This window comes from Brassica oleracea, chromosome C8 (assembly GCF_000695525.1).
Source record: "Brassica oleracea var. oleracea cultivar TO1000 chromosome C8, BOL, whole genome shotgun sequence".
NCBI lineage: Eukaryota > Viridiplantae > Streptophyta > Magnoliopsida > Brassicales > Brassicaceae > Brassica > Brassica oleracea.
This window is the reverse complement of record NC_027755.1, coordinates 1,903,837-1,925,259: the sequence shown is the minus strand read 5'-3', so window position 1 is coordinate 1,925,259 and position 21,423 is coordinate 1,903,837. Positions and strand designations below refer to the sequence as shown.

The following is a 21,423-nucleotide window of genomic DNA, read 5'->3' as shown; positions in this document are numbered from 1 at the left end:
AGAATTGAAGTTTCCATTAAATTCTTTTGTTATTCAATTATGTATTTCATCAATTTTTTTTACATTCTTGCGTTATTAGATTATGTATTTGAAATCATTCTTCTAAAATATTTTAGATACTAGTGTTATTCAATTAACTAATTTTCTAATTCTATTAAATATTTTTGTTATTCAATTTTAGTAGATTTCATGGTAACTGTATTTGAAAAGAATTTAATGAAAAAATAAATTATAATGGAATAAAATAGCTTGGCTTAACAAGATGTTATTGATTGTTTTTAATCTAATCTTATGTGTTTGAATGACTTGGAAAAATATCTAGTGTTTGTGTGAATAAAAGTATTGAATCTTGAAGTATGAAAATGATTATTATTTTTATCAGTAAAAAGTTTGTTCTTTCTTTGTGCAATTTATATAAAGAGTCAAAAAGCTCATGAAATTTAAAAGAATTGGTTCTATCAAATTTAATTATATTTCTTTAAAATCTAAAATGAAATAATTAGAGAAATGCACTAAAATCATCATCAAGAATCATTTTAAATACTTCAAAATCTATTATTTATGTTTTCAATTGAATACTTTCAAAATCAATTAAAATTTTTGAATCTACTACCACCTCAAATAGAAATTTGTTTTTCAATTACTTCAATCGGGTTCGTTATGATTTTTTTTAATAAATATCTGTAAATTATTTAATTAATTGTGTGATATATATTTTTGACATAAATAAATAATTCTTTAATTTAATTAATTTTATATAATTGAAATTATTTTGCAGTATCTAAACTTGCTAAAAATAGTTAGACTTATTTTCAGTTTTTCATAATTATGTTTTAATCAATTATTTGATTCACCAAATAAATTAACAGAAGATTAATAAAAAATTATAAAAAAGTATGATCTAATATTTTATAATCCTTGAACACAAAATTAAAATTTGTATTGTTTGGAAACATATTTAGTAGTATACTGTTGTTTTCCATAATTATACTTAATAAAAATCTAATGTTTTTATTAGTTACTAATAACATTTAATGTAATATAATGTATGATTAAAGGTAGGTTAGGTCTGAATGAATGTTTCTTTTCTAATAAGAGAGGTAGTTACTAATAACATTTAATATAATATAATGTATGATTAAAGATAGGTTATGTCTGAATGAATGTTTTTTTTTTCTAATAAGAGAGACGCGAAAAAAACATTAGAAACCCACAAATTTGTAAAATAAGAAAAAATAATTGAATATCCATGTTTGAAATCAGAATAAATAATCCTAATACTAAATTTCATGTTTTTATTGATATTTATATAACAAAAAAAAATACATGAATCGGATGTAACAAATAAACAATTATCTTATTTGGATATCACCAATCCGGAGATGTCTAAACCGAGGAATAAAATATCGGTTTAATCAGGTTAGCCGAGAACTTCTTGGTTCAGGTCTTCAAGCTTTACAACACAGTTCTCCCTAGCGGCATGAACCAAAATAGGGTTTAAGCTCTTCTTCCACAATGGCGACGACCTTGAATCGATTCCTGAAGCAAAAATGTAGATCAGTCTATCGGAACCAGCATCAAGTCCTCTTCAATCTCACTCGCCACGAGAATCGCGAGTCTCTCCCTTCGCAGATACCAGCTCTTCGATCAACCACTCGCTCGTTCCTCGACTTCTATCAGGTACTTTCGAGGAAGTTATTCAATTCGAGTATCGGAGAATCGTTGACTATTAGCTCTCGATTGTGCAGTTTGGGAACAAGAAAGCGATCGAGGATGAACGTGCTAGACTGTAAGCAAGCTTCCTCCTTTTTCATTCAGATTCGATTAGTTTTTTGGGGTTTTTTGCTCAGATCCAGGGTTCAGCATTGAGTTTTTAATTATATTGAGTTTAATTAAATTGGTTAATTCCGGTTTAACTCTTTTTGGTTTAGTGTAGTTTGTATATATACTATACGTTGTAGACAGTTTAAAACTAATGAAAAATAAACAAACGTTCTCTCTCAAATGTTCAGCATTTTCGAGATAGATTGAGTCAATGAGAAGTTAATTATGATGTAATGTAGGGCAGTAATGATGAGATGAATCGAGGGTACTTTGCTGATATGAAAGAGTTCAAGGACCATGGTGGTAAGGTGATAATGTTACTTATGTCACACTCTCTTTCTCTTATGACTTAGCTGTGCACTGTTTTGATGATTTGATGTTTTTTTTTTTGCAGATCGCTGCTGCTAGCAAGACTTTAATCCCTGCTGTGTCGGCCATGAAGTTTCCGGTGTTAGCAGTGACTTTCTCTAATGGGAAAAGCATGAAGCTGCCTATTACTTCCAACAGCAATGAGGTTAACAAAGAGAGTTTGGCTGTTCCTAAGGTGACATTGGTGTGTCTGTCTTTCCGAGCTAGCTCTCAGGTACAAATGCTTCCGAGATAAAGTGTTTTAGTTAGCAATTTTGAAAGAGATTTGTAACGTTAGCGCAAGTGTTGCTTGTTAGGCTTATGAAGTAATAGTTGCATGATACAATGTTGTTAGAGTGGTGAAGGACTCGTTGATAGGGAAGAACTTATATATACAGCTTGTCTGATTCTTGCTTTATCTGACAGGAAATGATCAGCTCGTGGAGCAAACCATTTATTGAATCGTTTGGCGACAGGAAAGATCTTCAGTTGTTTGAGGTACTGATCCATACTCGTTTGTGCTATTCATAATCAGACTTCAGAATCTGCGCAATTTCTTCATGTAAACTTGTTTTCTTGCAATTACAGGTTTCGTTTATAGACAAATGGCTGCTGGGGTTGGCTCCCATAAGGAAACTACTTCTACGAGTCTTGCAAAAACCGGACAACAATGTCCTCCAGAGGCAGATTGTTTACTCATTTGGGGACCATTATGACTTCCGGAAACAGATGAAAGTTCTGAACCTTCTCACCGGGTACAGAAAGTCTCCACTTCACCAAGTTAAGAAGGGCATAATAGAGTCATTCACACTTTTGCACATTCTTATTTGTCTTTCAGGTATATTCTCCTACTCGACAAATCCGGGAGAATAAGATGGCAAGGCTTTGGAACAGCAACTCCAGAGGAAGTAGCTCAACTTCTCTCCTGCACCTCACTTCTCTTGAAAGATCAATGAAAGGTAACCAAACTTATCTCTCTCTTAAGCCTTTTGAATCATAAGACTAAGGAGAAAAACGTTCATTGTAGAAAGCACTTGGTTTGATATATTTTCCATGGAAGCTGTCATTAGTGAAGAGGTAGAAAAGTTTATTTGAGCAAACATCGTTTCATGCACCTTCCTGATATTGTTTCTTGACATTGTCCAGATCACTGCTTAAACCAGAAGGCTATCTCAAAAAGACAGTTGCTCCTTTACTCACCAAAGACAATAAACTATCTCTTATCTTTTGGTTGTTTTCTAGTTCTGATTGGATTGGTGTTATCGTCATATTCAGAGGCAATAGTTAATCCTTTCTTCCAATCTATATTGGTATTCAAAGACTAAAACAGAGCACGCTTCAATTTTCTTTTTTCTTTCAGACATTTTTGTTGTATTTATGAGAATCTAATGGCCTAAATCTTTGTCAGAGAAAAAAAAGAATAAAGACTAACATTCTTCGTGGCTGTTGCGTAATTTGTTTTGCTAAAATTGAAAATAGCATACTAAATAGTAGTAGTATAGTATATTTAACAGTATCTATTTCATTTTACTCAAAATAAATGATAACGAAATAATAATTATATGCAAAGCTATGGTTATGGAGCGCAAATTAGCTTAAATTAATCACCACCAAAACTGTGAAATAAACTTTATTAACTGTATTCAGAATATCAGAACGTCCGCTTGACAGCTTTCTCGCTCTCTCCCTCATTCTTCTAAGTTCGAACTCGAGAAATGGCGGTGGATTCTCCTTCAGGAGTAATCATCGTCGCTGCCGTGTTTCTACATGCTGCGACAACCATAGTTTTCGGCTCCGACTCGGTTCTCAAGCTAGAGAGATTGATTCCGCCGAGCCACGAACTTAGCTTGGCTGAGCTCAGAGCTTTTGATTCAGCTCGCCATGGAAGGTTGCTGCAATCTCCCGTCGGTGGAGTTGTTGATTTTCCCGTTTATGGAGCCTCCGATCCGTTTCTCGTAGGGTAATAACCACTGTGCTTACCGATTTGCTTATCCACTTTTAGATTTCGATTTTTGAATTTTTCTATTTTTTTGGAATTCTCAGTACAGTATTCGGACCAAACTGAATCGCATGAACCAATCTGTCTCTGGTTAGGCTGTCTTAAAGATTTTTAAATCTAAAATTGATTTTTTTTTCTTTTTTTTTTCTGATATCCAAAAAAATCACACTTTGTAACGAAATTCCCAGTACAGTCTCTAAGCCAAATTAAATTGCATGAAGTACTTTGTCCCAATGCGATTCAGTTCTGTCTTAAAGATTCGTTTTTCATCAAATGTGATTATAAATTAATGAACTTTGTTATGGCTTGTTGTGGAGACTAAGTTAGCAGCATTGGCCTCATCATGTGTTTCAGATTTGAACTAAGGAATGTCTTTGATTCTGTTTCTTGTCTCTCGTCAATTCGTTTTGTTAGAATCTTTATTTTTGCTTTCATGACAGGCTTTACTATACAAAGGTTAAACTCGGGACACCCCCAAGAGAATTCAACGTGCAAATCGACACGGGAAGTGATGTTCTATGGGTTGCCTGCTCTTCCTGCAACGGCTGCCCCAAGACTAGTGAACTCCAAGTATACATCTTTGTTAACTTTCCTCTAATACATCTATATGATCTCACTTTGTTTTTAACTCTCTTTTGTGTTTCCAGATTGAGCTGAGTTTCTTTGATCCTGGAACCTCATCCTCAGCTTCAATGGTTTCATGTTCAGACAAGAGATGTTCCTCCAATTTCGAGTCGGAATCCGGCTGTTCTCCCAACAATCTCTGTTCCTATGCGTTCAAGTACGGTGATGGAAGTGGCACTTCTGGTTACTACATCTCAGATTTCGTCTACTTTGATACTGTCATCACCAGTACCTTGGCTATAAACTCCTCTGCTCCCTTTGTATTCGGGTAAGCTAGCAGCACCAAGAATATGCTCTTTTAAGAACATGACATGTGATGCTTATCTTCGATATTGACAAAACAGGTGTAGCAATTTACAAACCGGAGATTTACAGAGGCCTAGAAGAGCAGTTGATGGCATCTTTGGGTTAGGCCAGGGGAGTTTATCTGTAGTTTCACAGCTCGCTACGCAAGGACTCGCGCCGCGAGTATTCTCTCATTGTCTGAAGGGAGATAGTAACGGTGGAGGTGTAATGGTTCTTGGTCAAATCAAGAGACCGGATACTGTCTATACTCCTCTTGTTCCATCACAGTGAGTTCTCAATCCTAATATGAACCTAAGAAGATAAAAATGATGTTTGTTTAGGTTGGAATAGGAAAACTAGAATATATATAATAACCACACGTCTTGATTAAGATAATATGATGCAAAAAAAAACATTTTCAGGCTACATTATAATGTGAACCTGCAGAGCATTGCTGTGAACAACCAGATATTACCGATTGATCCATCTGTTTTCACAATAGCCACTGGTGATGGGACGATCATTGATACAGGGACCACTCTTGCTTATCTTCCTGACGAAGCGTATAATCCATTCGTCCAAGCTGTGAGTGTTTTTTCTTTGCTATTGTTGAAGTATCTGTCTTGATGACACCTTACAAGAAAAATAGATTCATAAACCGTTGAACCTGCAGATATCAAGTGCTGTTTCACAGTATGGGCGTCCCATTACTTATGAGAGTTACCAGTGCTTTGATATCACATCTGGGTAAAGCTCCTCTCATGTCAATGTACATGAAACTCAAAGTGTTAAGCTGCTAAAAAAGGATTTGAATCAATGTTGCAGTTCCGTTGATGTCTTTCCAGAAGTTAGTTTGAGCTTCGCTGGTGGTGCAACAATGGTCTTGACCCCTCGTGACTATCTTCAGATGTTTTCTAGCGTAAGCATTTATATTCATACACTACTTCATTAAGTTGTCTTGTATTGTGGCAAATCTCTGAAAAGTTTAGCTGCTCAACTTTTAGATTCAGGTCTAGGACTGAACCTAGCAGGTTAGAGCTGTTATGAGTTGTGAGAGTGAAAGAGTCACTGGTGAAGTGAGGGCTATAGACAAACTCGAATCAGCAACCGAGTAAAATGGAAAAAAAATAGGATTGTCATGATTGGATTCAGCAGTGTAATGAGTTCCAATATTAACTTAGGCATGCAAGTTACTCTGTAGAGAGTTCTCATATACTCAACTTCAGCCCTTAGCTAAACATTCTCTATTGTAACCAGTAACAAAACAGTGTTTCAAAAAACAAAAAAAAACCAGTAACAAAACAAAAAGTTGATAATCTTTTGTTTATTTATCATTTGCTATCTATCAGTCGGGAAGTTCAATATGGTGCATTGGTTTCCAGAGATCGCAGCAGCCTCGTCGTATAACGATTCTTGGAGGTAAAGACTCGTTATTCTTTTGGTAACTCGATCAAGTAAAACTGAAACATTGCAATTATTTTTTTCTCAAATGGGTTCTTCCTGGCTCTGGATTGCTATGCAGATTTGGTTCTTAAAGACAAAGTGGTGGTCTACGATCTTGTCCGCCAACGGATTGGATGGGCAGTATACGACTGTGAGTCTGTTGATTTATAAATAGTCTGTTTGAGAGTATTAAATTGCAAGAGTTTGATTACGTTGCAGGCTCTCTGGAGGTGAACGTTTCAGCGACTGGAGGAGGAAGAAGCAAAGACGTAATAAACACAGGGCAGTGGAGAGATAGCAAGAGCTCAGAGATTGATTATTATTATTACTTGTTCTTGTTACAAGTAGCTTTCCTTCTCCATATTTTGCTCTCTCGTAACTTCCTCCATTTCTTGTAGCTTTCTAGCATTCACTGCCACGGAGATGACTTTAACTTACTTTCCTGAAAAGCTAAGAGTGTCAGAAAAAAACAAAGCTTATTGTTGTAATATTATTATCACATATATTACCACTAATTAATAACTTACAAATTAGGAAACTTCCACCGTCAGCATTTTTCAACAAAATATCTATTGTTTACTTTTATGACAATAGTTTTTACAAGTTATTCTTCTGTCGGCTACTCATCTTCTCCAATAATCCAAAACTAGACGATAATCCGCGCATATATGGGCGGAATGAGTTTTTATACTAATATTTGTTCGGTTTTAATATTTTGTATCACTACAATCTTTATCGATATAAAATGATGAAAACAAATGTTGGTTTCTTAAATATATCATATACCTAAGAGTTATGAGGTCCGTCGATTTTGGTTCAACTGGTTTAGATTTTTAATTTTTTGGTATTATGCTCTTGAGTTCGGATTTTACTAATTATCAGATTCGGTTCAGTTTCTTCTGGATTCGGTCTACATCGAATTACAACCAATATCCAAAATTGTCCCAAAATATATTTTTTAAACCTCAAAAATTGACAAAAATGTCAAAATATTGAAATTATTCATAAATCTAATGAAAGCTATTTAAACTATATAAATTAATTAAAAGATATTTAAAAAATAAATAAAACAAACTATAAAAATATTTAAATAATATAAAATATCTAAATTACTTTGACATATAAAAAACATTAACATATTACACTAATTTTGGATATCTTCGAATCATAGTTCGGTTCAGATTATAATCAAACCCCAACGTACTAAGATCATAAGTTTTGTTCGGAAAAATTATAATAGCTGTATTGGGTGGGTTATGGAGAAACATATATTAGACGAATGATCAAATCTCTCATTCTTCGAACAAACTCAAAAGAAGGTGATTGGAATCTTTTCATGATATTTCATTAAAAGCTTTTTTGAAATAAATATCAAAACTAAATTATTTAAAAAGTGTATTTTTTGGATTGCCAGGATCAAAACCAAAACATTTTGTTAATTTACAATCATGTTTTTAGTAAATAAATCAAAATAATTATTTTATTTATTTTATATGGTATATAATTAAACGTTAGTGATGTTGACATAAATATATATAGTATAATTAATATATATTTATTATTGACACTTCCTACTCATATGATTTTAGTAACATTTGTATATTTGCTGTAGTAAAAATTTAAACCGTTAATCACAAAAATTTAATGTGAATTGTTCCAATACGAATTTCAAAATTAAAATATTAAAATCTCAATGAATTTTCACTGCAAATTTTGAAATTAATAAATTTATAAATTTATATAGTATATAATTTAATTTAAATGATATTAATATATATATATATATATATATATATATACATATATATAATATGAATATCTTTTAATGAGACTTTATAATCATTTTTCTTTTACTTGAATAAAAAAAGTTAAACCATTGATTACAAAATTTCAATGTGGGACTTTTACCATTTTTTGTAATATAGTCGTTTAAAAATTCTAAATATAACATATAAGAAAAAATGTAAAATTTTTATATTAAATGTTTAATATGATTGTTTAATTTCTTTTAATAATATAAAATTAAAAAAAGATACAAAAATTGTTATCAAATATGTATAAATTCATAATCATTAATTATCATATATATGTTATTCATATTAAATAATTCTGTGGCTTTTATTTAAGGAAATAAATAATATTATTTTGTGTGTATATAATCAATTTGTAGTTATTTTAATGAAAAATATAATATATAATTTTATGGACCAACTTATTTTTCTAACGATTCTGAAAATCATTCTGGTGATGACACATGGCTATCAAAACATGTTGTAATGTTCCATGATTAATATATAGGGGATATTATTAATTAATATTAATGACATTTTTTAAAAAATAATACATGAAATATAAAATTAAAATTAATTAAAAATAAAAAGGCCTTGACATTAGTGAATTATTTTCATATAAAGAAAATAAAATTGTATCCTTAAATAGGGGTGGACACAGATCGAATATCCGAGTATTTGGAGGCATTCGTGTCGATTCGATCTTTAGCCACCTGGATATTCAATGACTCGGATATCCGAATTTTTTTAGAATTTTAAAGAATATCTGATTTGATCCGTAAATAAATTAAAAAATTTAAAATAATTGAAAAATTTAATAACAACATTTTATTACAAAATAAAACATTATATAACTTTTTAAATTCTAGTGCCTAATAAAATAAATTTAGTTCATAAAAATGTTGTAAGACTTATATAAACTATAATATATATATATAATTCTTTACATATATAAATATATATTTGCATATAACATATCGAATTATATATTTGTTCCTAAAAATATTGGTATTTGTGATTTGTTTGTTTTTGGATATTGTATTTTAATATTTGATTTGCTTCGTAAAGTTATGGATATCCAAATTTTTTTTGATTCAACGAGTAATGAATCGAATCAAAACGGATAAGATCGAATTAGGCTTTTGATTCGTTATCTTTTTTGATTCGAATCAAAAAAATCCAGAATTTTATTAAAATTATGCATGTGAGTTTCATATTAAAAGATGCACAAAGTACATAGTGTGAACACATTTATGAATATAGTGTGAACGCGTTAACATATTTATTATCAAATCATTATGAGACTGTTACGTGTCCATTTTAATGTAAATGCATTCAATACAATGTTTCTCTTTTAATATATAAGAGATATATTTGAATAATTACAAATTTGTGACAGAGAAGATGCTGTTTGCGTTGTGTAAACAGGTGAAGTCCATAGCAATAATGCGATGTAAAAAACAATACTGCACCATTATTTATATTATAGTGGACTGTACAATGTAGAAAATGATGTATTAACACACCTATATATACAGCGCAGAGTCAAGATCTAGTCAAAAATTGAAATGACCAAAGCTTATTAACACACTATTAATCTCTAGATTCAAAACTAAATTTCACGTGAACAATCCTACATTACGTCCATCATTGAGTTTTATTATAAAAAAAAATTCACAATTTGAGTAAAAGCGAATATGACACTCTAACGAAAACATTTTTCTGTCTACATTAAATTAATTTTAATGCCACGTAGACTTACTTCTTCATCCACATGCCTTTAAATATCACACTCACATTGTTATCTTCTATAGTATAGCGTGTGACAAAAGATCCAACGCGTTTCTCTGATTCCTTTCCTCCATCCTCCACCGACAAACAAACAATGGCGAACAACGGAGCCGTTAGATTGGATCTGGACGGGAAGCCGATCAAGCCGATCACGATCTGCATGATCGGCGCCGGCGGTTTCATCGGCTCTCACCTCTGCGAGAAGCTCCTGAACGAGACTCCGCACAAGGTCCTCGCGCTCGACGTCTACAACGACAAGATCAAGCACTTGCTCGAGCCTGATACCTCTGAGTGGGCCGAGAGGATCCAGTTCCATCGCATCAACATCAAGCATGACTCGAGGCTCGAGGGGCTCGTCAAGATGGCGGATCTGGTAAAATCTCTTTTTCTCCGTAATGCTGATTGTGCACACTCTCAGATCTGAGATTCAAATTGCGTATGTAATCGATTCGTGTATGTATGTTATCGATTGCGAAGGTGTTGTTTAGCGATTTGTGATAGTTTAGTGCATTTGGTGATTATACACTCAGATCTGATTCATTATTCGAGGATTGAATTTCAAATTGCGTATCCGTCATGCTTTGTTCGTTTGTATATGTATATTGTCGTCGCGAGATTGTGAATGTGTTTGTTTGTTTTTGCGATGCAGACGATTAATTTGGCTGCGATCTGTACACCAGCGGATTACAATACGCGTCCTCTTGACACTATCTACAGCAATTTTATCGATGCTCTCCCTGTGGTATGTATTTGCTTTCGTCTTCTCTCTTTATATATGTTTACTCTGTAACATACATTATTTGTGTGACATTGAGGTGGTCAATGTAGGTGAAGTACTGCTCAGAGAACAACAAGCGTCTTATTCACTTCTCCACTTGTGAAGTGTATGGGAAAACCATTGGTAGCTTTCTTCCGAAGGATCATCCTCTGCGTCAGGTCTGGCTTTTCTTCACTCTGATCATGTCATTTTGTGTCAAGCGGATCAAGAAACTATGTTATTTTTACAGTGACACACTCACTGAGGATGGATTCAGAAATTTAATATGAGATTGTTTAGACTTCTTAAACTCGATTCAGAGAGTAGAGTGAGCTAGTTCTGAGCCTATCACTATTTACTTTAGTAGTTTGAGAAAATGTAGTTTCTTTCCCTGCAATTATCCGAGTATGGCTTTGGCCTTTGAGACCCAACTATTACCTGAGGAGTTTTTTTTTGTTTGCTTACTTTTCTCATGTCGAGTAAAATTTAGTTCTTATTACTCCTTCTGTCTCTGTATTTTTTATGTTTTCACCACTCACAGATGATGATCGTTTTGTTTTTTCAGGATCCTGATTTTTATGTACTCAAAGAAGATACATCTCCTTGCATTTTTGGTTCTATTGAGAAGCAGAGGTGGTCATATGCTTGTGCTAAGCAACTGATTGAGAGACTTGTCTATGGTACGCGGTTTTTCTTTCTTACATGATAGCAAATTCAATGTACCTAGAGGCAGGTTCTCAATTTCTTTTGTTTATGGTTGCAGCTGAGGGTGCTGAGAACGGACTTGAGTTCACCATTGTGAGACCGTTTAACTGGATTGGACCTAGGATGGATTTCATCCCTGGCATTGATGGTCCTAGCGAGGGTGTCCCTCGTGTCCTAGCCTGCTTCAGCAACGTATGTTACAGGCTCAGTCCTATAGGCTATATAAACTGCCTTCTTTTATTGCCTGCTGCTTAACTTTTTCAAAATTTTGGGGTATTTTCAGAACCTTCTGAGGCGTGAGCCTCTCAAGCTTGTGGATGGTGGAGAGTCACAGAGAACCTTCATCTACATCAAGGATGCCATTGAAGCTGTCCTCTTGATGATTGTGAGTTTCATTCATTGTTTATTCTCGTTTGTTGCACTGTTATCAAAGAAGTTGCATCTAAATTGCCTGTGGAATCTTTAACAGGAAAACCCAGAGAGAGCCAATGGGCATATCTTCAATGTAGGAAACCCAAACAATGAAGTGACAGTAAGGCAGCTTGCCGAAATGATGACTAAGGTGAGAAAGCTTGTTCATATATAAAAATTCTGATATGATTTTCGATACTCAAATGCTGGCAAAACCAAAAATGGACAGGTCTACTCAAAAGTGAGTGGAGAGACAGCTATTGAGAGTCCAACTGTAGACGTGAGCTCCAAAGAATTCTATGGAGAAGGTTATGATGACAGCGACAAGAGAATCCCAGACATGACCATCATTAACCGTCAACTTGGTAAAGATTTCCCTTCTTTGTTTTATTGACTTGCTTTGTCTCGTTCGAAACATAACCAAACCAAAACTGTTTTCTGATAATTAGGATGGAACCCGAAGACGTCTCTTTGGGACTTGCTCGAGTCGACCTTAACTTACCAGCACAGGACCTATGCTGAAGCTGTTAAGAAGGCCACTTCAAAACCAGTCGCGTCTTAGAGGTCACCATCACCTCGAACCATTCGGCGGCTACTATTTCCCATTATTTTTGTTTTCTTACTCAATATTCCCTTAATATAGACCACACTTCTGTAAGCGAATGATGATATCATGGTGGTTGGTTCTAGTTTATTGCTATATAGTATTACTGTTAAATGTTTTTTAATTCGTCGTTGAAGCTTGATATCTTGTATTTGTCCCAAAAACAAAACTAAAAAAGAAAATGGTTTGTTAAGTTAAAACTATAACAGTCATATGTTCATTTTCTCTCTCCTTTCTCTCTTTGCTATAATTTTAAAACAAAAAGAATCGGAGCACACCAAAATAATTTTTCACAAAGTCAATGCAGTCGCTACCGAGCCCGAAAATCAGTATCGAACTCAATCCGATAAAAATGAACCCGAACTGAACTACCGAATGGATCTTGTTTTGTGATATTTTGGGTTATGGATATTATCCGGACCAAACCCGAAACATTTAAAATCACAAAAAAACTTATACCAAACATGATCTTAATTCCTAATATGTATGTAAAATACTTTAAGATATTATTAAACTTCTAAAATAATTATCATGAAAATTGATGGTTGAATGTAGCGGCTGAAGCTTAAAGTTTTTAGATTTTGGTTTTGTTTTCACAGAATATTGTTTCTCATAGAACTCATTTTTTGTTTTATGCTTTCATTTATTTTGTTTTTTCTATCAATAACTATGTTTATCTTTCGTTTGATTTTGAATGATCACGTTTTCTTATTTTTGAACCAATTTTACTTATGTTTTGGCTATTAAAATAGGTACGAATCATGTACTTTAAATCCGAAGAACCGATTTCACTTATGTTCTGGTTGCAAAATAGGTACTAATCATGTATTTTTAAACCGAAGAACCGATTGGGATCCGAACCCGAAAGTACAATGGATTATACCAGTTCTTTGAAGATTTACTAACCACGACCCGAAGTTGATAGAACCAAACCGGTCTCGAACCAAACTTTCATATAATACGAATGGAGCTGATTTTGATAAACTCGAAAAACCGAAATCCGAAATGGATAAAACCGAAATCCGATTGGAACCCCGAATGCCAATACCTATGCATGCATATGAGGCACCTTTGCATGAAGAGTGAAGACTGTAGAGGCCTGATTCTAGCATCGGATTCCGATTGAGTTGGATTTAGTGGGTTGGGGTTTTAGGTTATGCCATGTCTGTGGATGATGTTGTATTCATAAGCCCAATCCTGATCCAGTTTACCAATAGAACCCAATATCAAACCAGACTCAAGTGGAGGCTTAAATGGCAATATCTGATTGGCTCAACTAATAGGCTGAGATGCATCGAATAGGCCAATGAATGTGGGAAAGTAGACACATCAATTGTATGAAATATTATATTAGCGATGAAATGGGTATCCTATGCAAAGCATTTGTACGTATTCAGAGACATGTAGCATTGAAGAATGATGTGACACATTGCGATTTATTCTGGATAAGCTTCTTTAAATTTCAACTAATACACTATTATTTCTAGTGTTCATTTTCTTTTAATCAACGAAATTTGTTTATGTAGAAATTAATTTATCTAACTAATTATCCTGCAGTTGAAAAGTTGCACAAAAAACATTGAATAACGGAATATTCATTCATTCAGTATTAGTACATGGACATTTCGCAGAATACACTCCCTTTAATCTCCCTTTTTCTCTCTCTGCCTATCACTTTCTAGATCCAAAAATTAATGTTATTCCCTTTTAGAAGGTAAATAACCACACGAAACATTCGCATTCCGATATAGAAAACATACATCCATGTGACCATGTCTAAGGTTCTCGAGCCCCTAGAAGAAGCAAAAGTAGAAGAACAGAAACCCATAAACCAAGAAGAAGAAGGATCGAAGCAAGAAGAGTTGTTAGGATCTCTAAGTACACCAACTTCAAGTGATCACAAGATTCCTGAGCTGGAGACTTGTCCACCGGCCCCAAGAAAGAGACCGCGTGAGATTCCTCTGACAAAGAAGAAAAGATTGTCCAAAGATCTGAAGTTCTTTGAAGCCACCGACGTCGGTAGCCAAGAGGTAGAGACTTTCTTTGTTCATAACCCTAACCACGTCCGTAAGAAACGGAGGAGTAACAGCGCCTGAATCTTTGCTTTTATATCTCTTGTATGTGTTTCTTCTTCCCACCCACAAAACACAAACTTGATTGTGTAGGTTTGTTTGTTTAGACATCAGTTTCGATCACTTTGTATTACCTATAACTTTAACTCCGTTTGTGTACATAAATTTTGTATATATCGACTTTGTTTTATGTATCTTATTACAATTTGATCCTCATGTGTCAAAATATTGTATGGATTTTTTTTTCTAAGGTTTAGCAATAACAAAATAAATAATAAATGCAAGAATAGTAGGTGAATTAATGATATCAGTCGAATCTTAGGTGCTAGAGTAATTAAAAACAAATTATCGTATTGGATCTTTTGGGCTTAAGGACTACCTTGATGCACTTGGGCTCAGGTCCATTGTTGTTTAGTGTTTACTGTTGTTTCATTCTTTGGTCAAAACTGTTGTTTCTTTTCTTGTATCTTTTGCAGAGCTTAATAAATATGTCCTGAGCATAAGGTAAAAGAACCGGCCACTTATGACATCATGATTTTAAGTTTTTAACCGATAATTTTAGTTGTATATAGGCCTTTATAAAAAAATTACATGAATAACAAGGACATAAAATTTTAAATGAGTTTGGGGCATCCAAATTTTTTTGAAAGTGTTGGACCGGCATTGTTGCGAGATTATATATTATTGTCATCAGCTCGTCAAGAAAAATAAATAGTGCAAACAAGAAAAAATGTTCCGTTCACAAAACGATAACAAGAAGATTTACTACAAACCGATAGACAAGACACAATAACATAAATAGAGATACCAAGAGAAACATTGCCAAAGGTTCCGAAATTGCCCGGTCAGAGAGAGAGATTCATAATGTACTAGTGTGGTTACCGTTGACCAAGACCTTGGTAAACTTCTCGATCTCTCATCTCCTCTCGTCCGAGTTCATATTCATGTAGTAGCTATCGGTGATCCCTTAATTAGAATGGTTCATAACAAGATTAGAAGAAGACATAATCATAATCACAATAATCATTAAACGACTAACCGGAAGATCTTTGTCTTGAGGTATTGCCTCGTGTTTGCTCTTGTTGTTAGGCATGCTTTCGGAGGTGAGAGATGACGATTGTGAACGGTATATGAAGAAGGTTATATATATATATATAGAAAGTGCATGTGAAACGAGTAAGTGAAACTTGAAAAAGAGTTAGTGCAAAGTGATGACACATGCTCTTTGTACTATAAAGTATGTTTCTGTAATTAGTACAATCAACTCAACAAGAATAAACATAGCTGAAGTGAAATCTTTTTATTTTATTTTATTTTGTAAAAATTGTGTGATATATTTCAACGAATCGAATAACTAATGGAATATTCCTTTTGGTGTTGCTTGTAGACATTGCATGTATGCATGCTATGTTTTTGTATGGGGCTATGCGTTTATATATAATAAGTCTATATACAAAACACACGTACAAATCTATATATAAACTCACCCATTTTTACGTGCATATATATCAATATATGTGTAACTCCTGGTGGAATGTTAAAAAAAAAAAGTTTAGCTCCTGGTGGAGAAGGTGAAGGAGAAAGGATCTTCCAAGGGATATCCGGTGACCAAATTCTGCATTGCTCAGCATGCAATGACCACTTTTTTGTTACTTTAGAGTTTTTCTTTCCCATTATCTTTTACAAACGCAAACAAGATCGTACATAGTGCTACAAATTTTTACTCTAATGGATCTTATAAGTTTTGACACAATTATTAGTGGTGATTGTAAGGTAAACACGCCTCATGAACCAAGAGCGTGTGGCCCATTGGTTTATTCTAGTGAATAAAGAATTCGACATGTGGTTCAAGGTCGTAAATCGAGTTTCCATCGTTTAAGAAAAAGTTTTGTGGTTTTCTCATAGTCACTGTAAAAACTAATTAAACACACACAATTTGGTTTCTAGTTTTCTTTTTTTCTTTTACACATTTTGGGAAAGGAATAAAGGCTTCCGACAATGCAAAGGGGGCATAATTAAACACAACGATGTTAACTAAAGTGAGTGGAATCCTGTTCTGTTAATAAAACTGTAATGTTTACATATGCATCACAATGTTGATAGTTATAAAAATCCAAAGTTATAACGACAACATTACAAGAAGAAGCAAAGAATTATAAAAAATGAAAATAAAAAATAAACAAGCAAAAAGTAAGAATCTTCCAGCTTCCAAGATTTCTTGATTTATTCACAAGTAATGCCAAATAATTAAGAATTTAGATGAATAGTTTTGGGACTAATCCTTACACAAAGGCAAAGAATCTAACTATCCATGTTAGTTCTATTATATATAATCATATGTATTAAACCACAGCATAACACTCAAATTAATCTTTACTCTCTATCTTTTTCTAACAATCAAGTTATATACTCTCTAACAATGGTTCCTCCAAACCCACCACCTAGACGAACACAACCACATCCTCAAGCCCTTCCTGCTAGAGGTTTGAACCCTGTCCTATGCATCATCATCGCCCTCATCCTTTTAGGCCTCCTTGTGGGTCTCGCCATATTGATCACATACCTCACCCTCAGGCCAAAGCGACTAGTCTACACGGTAGAAGCCGCGTCGGTCCAAGACTTTGCCATTGCCAAGGACGATCACATTAGTGCCAAGTTCGACTATGTGATCAAATCATACAACCCGGAGAAACATGTCTCCGTGAGATACCACTCCATGCGCATCTCCACGGCTCACCATAACCAGTCCGTGGCTCACAAGGAGATCCCTGCCTTCAAGCAGCATCCAAAGAACGACACAAGGATTGAGACGCAGCTTGTGTCGCACAACGTGGCATTGTCCAAGTTTAATGCGAAGGACTTGAGGGCTGAAACTACTAAAGGGGTGATTGAAATGGAAGTGTATATAACGGCTAGAGTGAGCTACAAGACGTGGATTTTTCGGTCAAGGAGACGTACTTTGAAGGCTGTGTGTACGCCTGTAATGATCAACGTTACATCGAACTCGTTGAATGGATTCCAGAGAGTTTTATGCCGAACTCGTCTTTAGTTTGGATTATTTTATCAACTTGAAATGATTCTATTTGTGTGCGTCATATATATGTGTATCAAATTTGCTATATGTGCCCCTTGATTGATTGTGTGCGTGTGTTACTTTTTGAATTTCTTCTTGTATGCAATCATTCCATACGTCTTATCATTTCATTATCATTGTTTCTTTTAAAAAGTTTTACATTGTAATTTGTATTCAAATTGTTTGGAAATGGTTTTTAAAATTTAACAAAACTGACGCTTCTAATCAACAATATATTTTAGTACGTATATACATTTCACAACACAGAAGAAGAAATCTCACAAAGTAAATTTTCTAACAAATCTAAAACAATTTATAAAATGTATAATTCACATATATTTACGCAGAGTATTTTCTATCATTTATGTGTAATTCTATACTGAACTGAACCGTGGAGTTTGCCAATTTAAATATCTTTAAGACGTTAGTTATATAATGCAAAATATTCAAAATATCACAGGGTATATTTTGATTTGAAAAAGAATTCTAAAAGCCGAGAACAACACAAAAGGTTTCATTAGTGAAAGAAAGATGGATACATTATAAATAACGTCCTGCAAGCATTGATAAAGTTTGAAGAAAACTAGCTGTGGGACATACTCTTATCTGCAACAATCCTTCAACACTTCCATGTGACTAGTATGATCAAACGTTGTTAGGTGTGTTCTCAGGGGGCGTAGCAGCAGAACGGACGCGTCGGCCACCCTCAGACTTAGAGTTCTCCGCAAACCGGAGGCTTCCTTGATGCATGTTCTTCTGCTTCTCCTGCTCATTCCACTCGGAAGCATAATAGTGCTCCTCCGTACCTTTGACAGGATCTTTGGATGGAGGCAAGAACATGCTTCCCCATTGAGGAAAATGGATTAACGTCACAGGCAACGTGCAAGCAACTATCATCACTCCCATCCACGTTAGCCCTTGTTCGGTTGTGAACGTTGAGGTCGAGAAAAAGATGAGCTGTGTGAGCCCTGACCCAAAGTTTCCTCCAGCACCAGTAAGGCCCGAGATGATTCCAAGGGCTCGCCTAGAGACAAAAGGAACGATCGCAAATGTGGCTCCACAAGCGGCTTGTGCTCCTAATGAGAAGAGAATCATAGCTACAATAGCAGTGACTAGGGTGTTAGCGCGGCCTAGCCACACACAGAAAAGACCACCGGCTGTCTGAATGATCCATAACGCCCACAATCTTCCTCTCATACCAAAGTAAGTGGCTGCAATGTCGGATGCATAGCCTCCTGCTGGACGGGCAAAGAAGTTGGCCATTCCGAAAGATGCTGCTATGATTCCGGCTGTGTGGAGCTTCAAGTGAAACCTGAAAAACATTAAATGTAAAATATTTTTAGTAATTGATATTAATAAAATATCTAAAACACCTGAAAAACCATCAAAAGATAAATTTTCTAGATTTATAAAATAACTTTAGTAATTTATATTAATAAATTATATATTTTGAAAAACATTAATTGTAAATATTTAAACTGATTTAATATTATCAGTTAATAGTTATTAAAAGTTGTGTAGTAAAAAATAATAATTGTAAAAGTTTATTATTAATGTGTGAATACAAAGTTACTATATTTTCTTCTATCGACATGGTAAACAAACCTGTCAAAGAAGTACTCGGCGATAACATTATCAGTGCTCAACTCAACTCCCATGGAATATCCATAAAGAAGAACAAAGATCCAAGTCCTGTAGTTTGTAACAGCGTACCACATAATCTACACCATTTATGCAAAATCATGAGTTAAATTTTGATTCATATAATGTAATAAAAATTCTTATGAAATGTTATATATATCGAATGATAAATTAATACCTTTCCGAATTTGTCTTTGGCAACTTCTCCCTTCTTCTCCAAGGCACTTCGGTTCCCATCAGGGAGATCTTGACCTAGCGTGAGCACCAAGATTCCCATGATGATATGCAACCAACCAGGGACAAAGAAGGCAAGCCTCCATGCCGTGAACGCCGTCGCACCACAACGTCTTATGATCTCATAAACAACCGGCATGAGCAACTGCGTTATGCCACCTCCCATGTTTCCCCATCCAGCTGCTGTCCCATTCACTAGACCGATGATCTGACTATTGAACATAGTGCTCATCCAGTATTGACAAGACACAAACGTCGCAAGGCAGAAACCAATCATGAACCTCACGGTAATGAACCCTCCGGCTCCATCCACGAAACTCATGGAGAACACCGTTGGTGCGGAGAGCATCACAAGGAAGGCACAACCGTAACGTGGACCTAGAAGATCACACACGGCTCCCATCACCAGCCTAGAGAAGATACTCCCTGACACGGACGCGACTCCAGCGTTTCCGATGTCTTGTTTGGTTAGGTTGAGATTCTCACGGATGATGGGGACGAGTGGTGCAGCTGCGAATGTGGAGACAAAACATGTGGAGAAAGAGATCCACGAGAGGTGGAACGTTCTCATGTGAGGGTTTGCAAAGGAGAAGAGCTTGAAGACCTTTGCCTTATGTTCAGTGTCCACCGGCAGGTCGAACTTGGCCGTTGTGTCGGTCGGGACAATCGGTGAAGCCACCGAGAAAGCAAAGCTTTGTTCTCTACCGGTGACTCCATGCATGGAGCTTCCAGGCTCGCCAGGATCACCCATTTTTAATTAGTGTTTGAGATTTTGATTCAAGTGTATTGATTGATGTTTAGAGATTACACCAGGGGTTTATATAGTAGTATTCCTAGCGTTGACAATTTCATAAAAAAGTATTGTTTGGAGATTCTCAACGGTTAACTGACAATTTAAAAGTATTCTTTAGAGGAATCTATTTTCGCTGCACGCATCTTCCTAGTCTCTCGCTTATCTCAAAGGTTACATTTCTCCTTGCAAATTACCAATCTACCATTCCCTACCGATAGGAACATATGCTTGTGTTAGTAATATCAACTACTATCAGGGTTTTTGTCTATCAAGGTACGTGGAGCAAACATAATGGGTACTTGGGTAGTTTTATATAAACTAATTAAAACAACCTTGTTTTGTAGGATTTTAATTTTTAGTCTGTTTACGATTAACCGTTAAAAGCAGACAACAATTATGGGGTTGCCGGATTTTAGCGAAATATTAATTACTAGAATATCATTCGTTTGACGGCTGATCTATGTGACGATACGGCTGATTTATCGTTTTTCATCCTAATTACGGCTGATTAAGGATCAAAAGATTAAGTACTGAAATATTTCCATGGTTCGGCTGACTTACATTGTAAATGAGAGCTGATTTACGGAGACTGAGTTATATATTTGTTTGTCGGCTGATTAACCGATTTTTCATGTCATCCGCCATGTCATCAACTCGGATTTGCCATGTCATTGCTAACGATCTACTTTACAACTACGTTTGTCTGTCTGTTCATCTTTTTTCTTCTTCTTCTTTATCTATCTATATATCTGTCTTCTTCATCTTATTCTTCATCTTTCTCCGAGATCTTATGGATCCGGTAATTATTGTTTATGGTAACTGGATTAAGAAAAACAGATATGTATTCAACGCCGACAGTAGAGAGTGTAGAGTTCTACATTTAAATGAGAAAACAAAACATGAAGAATTCGCAAAGTCTGTACTCGATGATTACAGATTGAATGAATTGAGAACAACAGATTGAATTCGCAACAACAGATATGTATTCAACGAACGACACTCCACCAGTTTACGGAGAACAAGGATGAC

General features: G+C 34.8%; 6 protein-coding genes across 8 annotated transcripts; 5 read left to right on the top strand and 1 right to left on the bottom strand.

The window, feature by feature from the left end:
* Positions 1 to 1,433: 1,433 nt before the first annotated feature.
* On the top strand, positions 1,434 to 3,603 carry LOC106309801. 3 transcript variants are annotated; one of them, XR_001263610.1, is made up of 9 exons: positions 1,434 to 1,680; positions 1,749 to 1,789; positions 2,069 to 2,132; positions 2,219 to 2,407; positions 2,599 to 2,670; positions 2,761 to 2,927; positions 3,011 to 3,131; positions 3,200 to 3,249; positions 3,319 to 3,603. XR_001263610.1 is itself a non-coding variant. In XM_013746935.1 (8 exons), the coding sequence occupies exons 1-7, from the start codon at positions 1,516 to 1,518 to the stop codon at positions 3,126 to 3,128; spliced, it is 816 nt and encodes a 271-aa protein (XP_013602389.1). In that variant the 5' UTR covers positions 1,435 to 1,515; the 3' UTR covers positions 3,129 to 3,131; positions 3,319 to 3,603. The 3 variants fall into 3 exon arrangements, 2 of the variants coding, with proteins under 2 accessions (XP_013602389.1, XP_013602390.1); XM_013746935.1 differs by lacking the exon at positions 3,200 to 3,249 and having other exon boundaries at positions 1,435 to 1,680; XM_013746936.1 differs by lacking the exon at positions 3,200 to 3,249 and having other exon boundaries at positions 1,527 to 1,680; positions 2,064 to 2,132.
* Positions 3,604 to 3,816: 213 nt separating this feature from the next.
* On the top strand, positions 3,817 to 7,065 carry LOC106309540 (aspartic proteinase-like protein 2). The gene is made up of 10 exons (XM_013746588.1): positions 3,817 to 4,132; positions 4,612 to 4,741; positions 4,819 to 5,063; positions 5,140 to 5,367; positions 5,503 to 5,665; positions 5,754 to 5,827; positions 5,906 to 5,999; positions 6,430 to 6,499; positions 6,603 to 6,674; positions 6,743 to 7,065. Exons 1-10 carry the CDS (start codon positions 3,888 to 3,890, stop codon positions 6,919 to 6,921), a joined length of 1,500 nt encoding a protein of 499 aa, XP_013602042.1. The 5' UTR covers positions 3,817 to 3,887; the 3' UTR covers positions 6,922 to 7,065.
* A 3,053-nt stretch (positions 7,066 to 10,118) lies between these two features.
* Positions 10,119 to 12,774, top strand: LOC106312746 (UDP-D-apiose/UDP-D-xylose synthase 2-like). Its single transcript, XM_013750379.1, has 9 exons — positions 10,119 to 10,477; positions 10,754 to 10,846; positions 10,933 to 11,040; positions 11,427 to 11,541; positions 11,625 to 11,758; positions 11,850 to 11,951; positions 12,036 to 12,128; positions 12,207 to 12,342; positions 12,427 to 12,774. Exons 1-9 carry the CDS (start codon positions 10,199 to 10,201, stop codon positions 12,537 to 12,539), a joined length of 1,173 nt encoding a protein of 390 aa, XP_013605833.1. The 5' UTR covers positions 10,119 to 10,198; the 3' UTR covers positions 12,540 to 12,774.
* A 1,416-nt stretch (positions 12,775 to 14,190) lies between these two features.
* LOC106310372 (cyclin-dependent protein kinase inhibitor SMR2-like) lies at positions 14,191 to 14,863 on the top strand. Its single transcript, XM_013747603.1, has one exon. The coding sequence runs from the start codon at positions 14,354 to 14,356 to the stop codon at positions 14,675 to 14,677; it is 324 nt and encodes a 107-aa protein (XP_013603057.1). The 5' UTR covers positions 14,191 to 14,353; the 3' UTR covers positions 14,678 to 14,863.
* A 2,158-nt stretch (positions 14,864 to 17,021) lies between these two features.
* On the top strand, positions 17,022 to 17,790 carry LOC106310229 (uncharacterized protein At1g08160-like). Its single transcript, XM_013747462.1, has one exon. The coding sequence runs from the start codon at positions 17,073 to 17,075 to the stop codon at positions 17,700 to 17,702; it is 630 nt and encodes a 209-aa protein (XP_013602916.1). The 5' UTR covers positions 17,022 to 17,072; the 3' UTR covers positions 17,703 to 17,790.
* A 433-nt stretch (positions 17,791 to 18,223) lies between these two features.
* LOC106310434 (high-affinity nitrate transporter 2.1-like) lies at positions 18,224 to 20,340 on the bottom strand (the record flags this gene model as incomplete). The annotated part of the gene is given in 3 exon segments (XM_013747670.1): positions 18,224 to 19,038; positions 19,332 to 19,447; positions 19,546 to 20,340. Coding segments are annotated over 3 exon segments (1,578 nt in total), but the record flags the coding sequence as incomplete, so codon positions are not given.
* Positions 20,341 to 21,423: the final 1,083 nt, after the last annotated feature.

What these genes read in the sequence shown, in the direction of transcription:
- LOC106309801 (XM_013746935.1), top strand. Translation starts at nt 1,516, where the DNA reads ATGGCGACGACCTTGAATCGATTCCTGAAGCAAAAATGTAGATCAGTC. An exon ending in GAGGATGAACGTGCTAGACT is followed by an intron (nt 1,790 to 2,068) that starts GTAAGCAAGCTT and finishes AATGTAGGGCAG; the next exon opens with TAATGATGAGATGAATCGAG. An exon ending in TCAAGGACCATGGTGGTAAG is followed by an intron (nt 2,133 to 2,218) that starts GTGATAATGTTA and finishes TTTTTTTTGCAG; the next exon opens with ATCGCTGCTGCTAGCAAGAC.
- LOC106309540 (XM_013746588.1), top strand. Translation starts at nt 3,888, where the DNA reads ATGGCGGTGGATTCTCCTTCAGGAGTAATCATCGTCGCTGCCGTGTTT. An exon ending in TCTGCTCCCTTTGTATTCGG is followed by an intron (nt 5,064 to 5,139) that starts GTAAGCTAGCAG and finishes TTGACAAAACAG; the next exon opens with GTGTAGCAATTTACAAACCG. An exon ending in TGCTTTGATATCACATCTGG is followed by an intron (nt 5,828 to 5,905) that starts GTAAAGCTCCTC and finishes TCAATGTTGCAG; the next exon opens with TTCCGTTGATGTCTTTCCAG.
- LOC106312746 (XM_013750379.1), top strand. Translation starts at nt 10,199, where the DNA reads ATGGCGAACAACGGAGCCGTTAGATTGGATCTGGACGGGAAGCCGATC. An exon ending in GATTGAGAGACTTGTCTATG is followed by an intron (nt 11,542 to 11,624) that starts GTACGCGGTTTT and finishes TTATGGTTGCAG; the next exon opens with CTGAGGGTGCTGAGAACGGA. An exon ending in CATCATTAACCGTCAACTTG is followed by an intron (nt 12,343 to 12,426) that starts GTAAAGATTTCC and finishes TCTGATAATTAG; the next exon opens with GATGGAACCCGAAGACGTCT.
- LOC106310372 (XM_013747603.1), top strand. Translation starts at nt 14,354, where the DNA reads ATGTCTAAGGTTCTCGAGCCCCTAGAAGAAGCAAAAGTAGAAGAACAG.
- LOC106310229 (XM_013747462.1), top strand. Translation starts at nt 17,073, where the DNA reads ATGGTTCCTCCAAACCCACCACCTAGACGAACACAACCACATCCTCAA.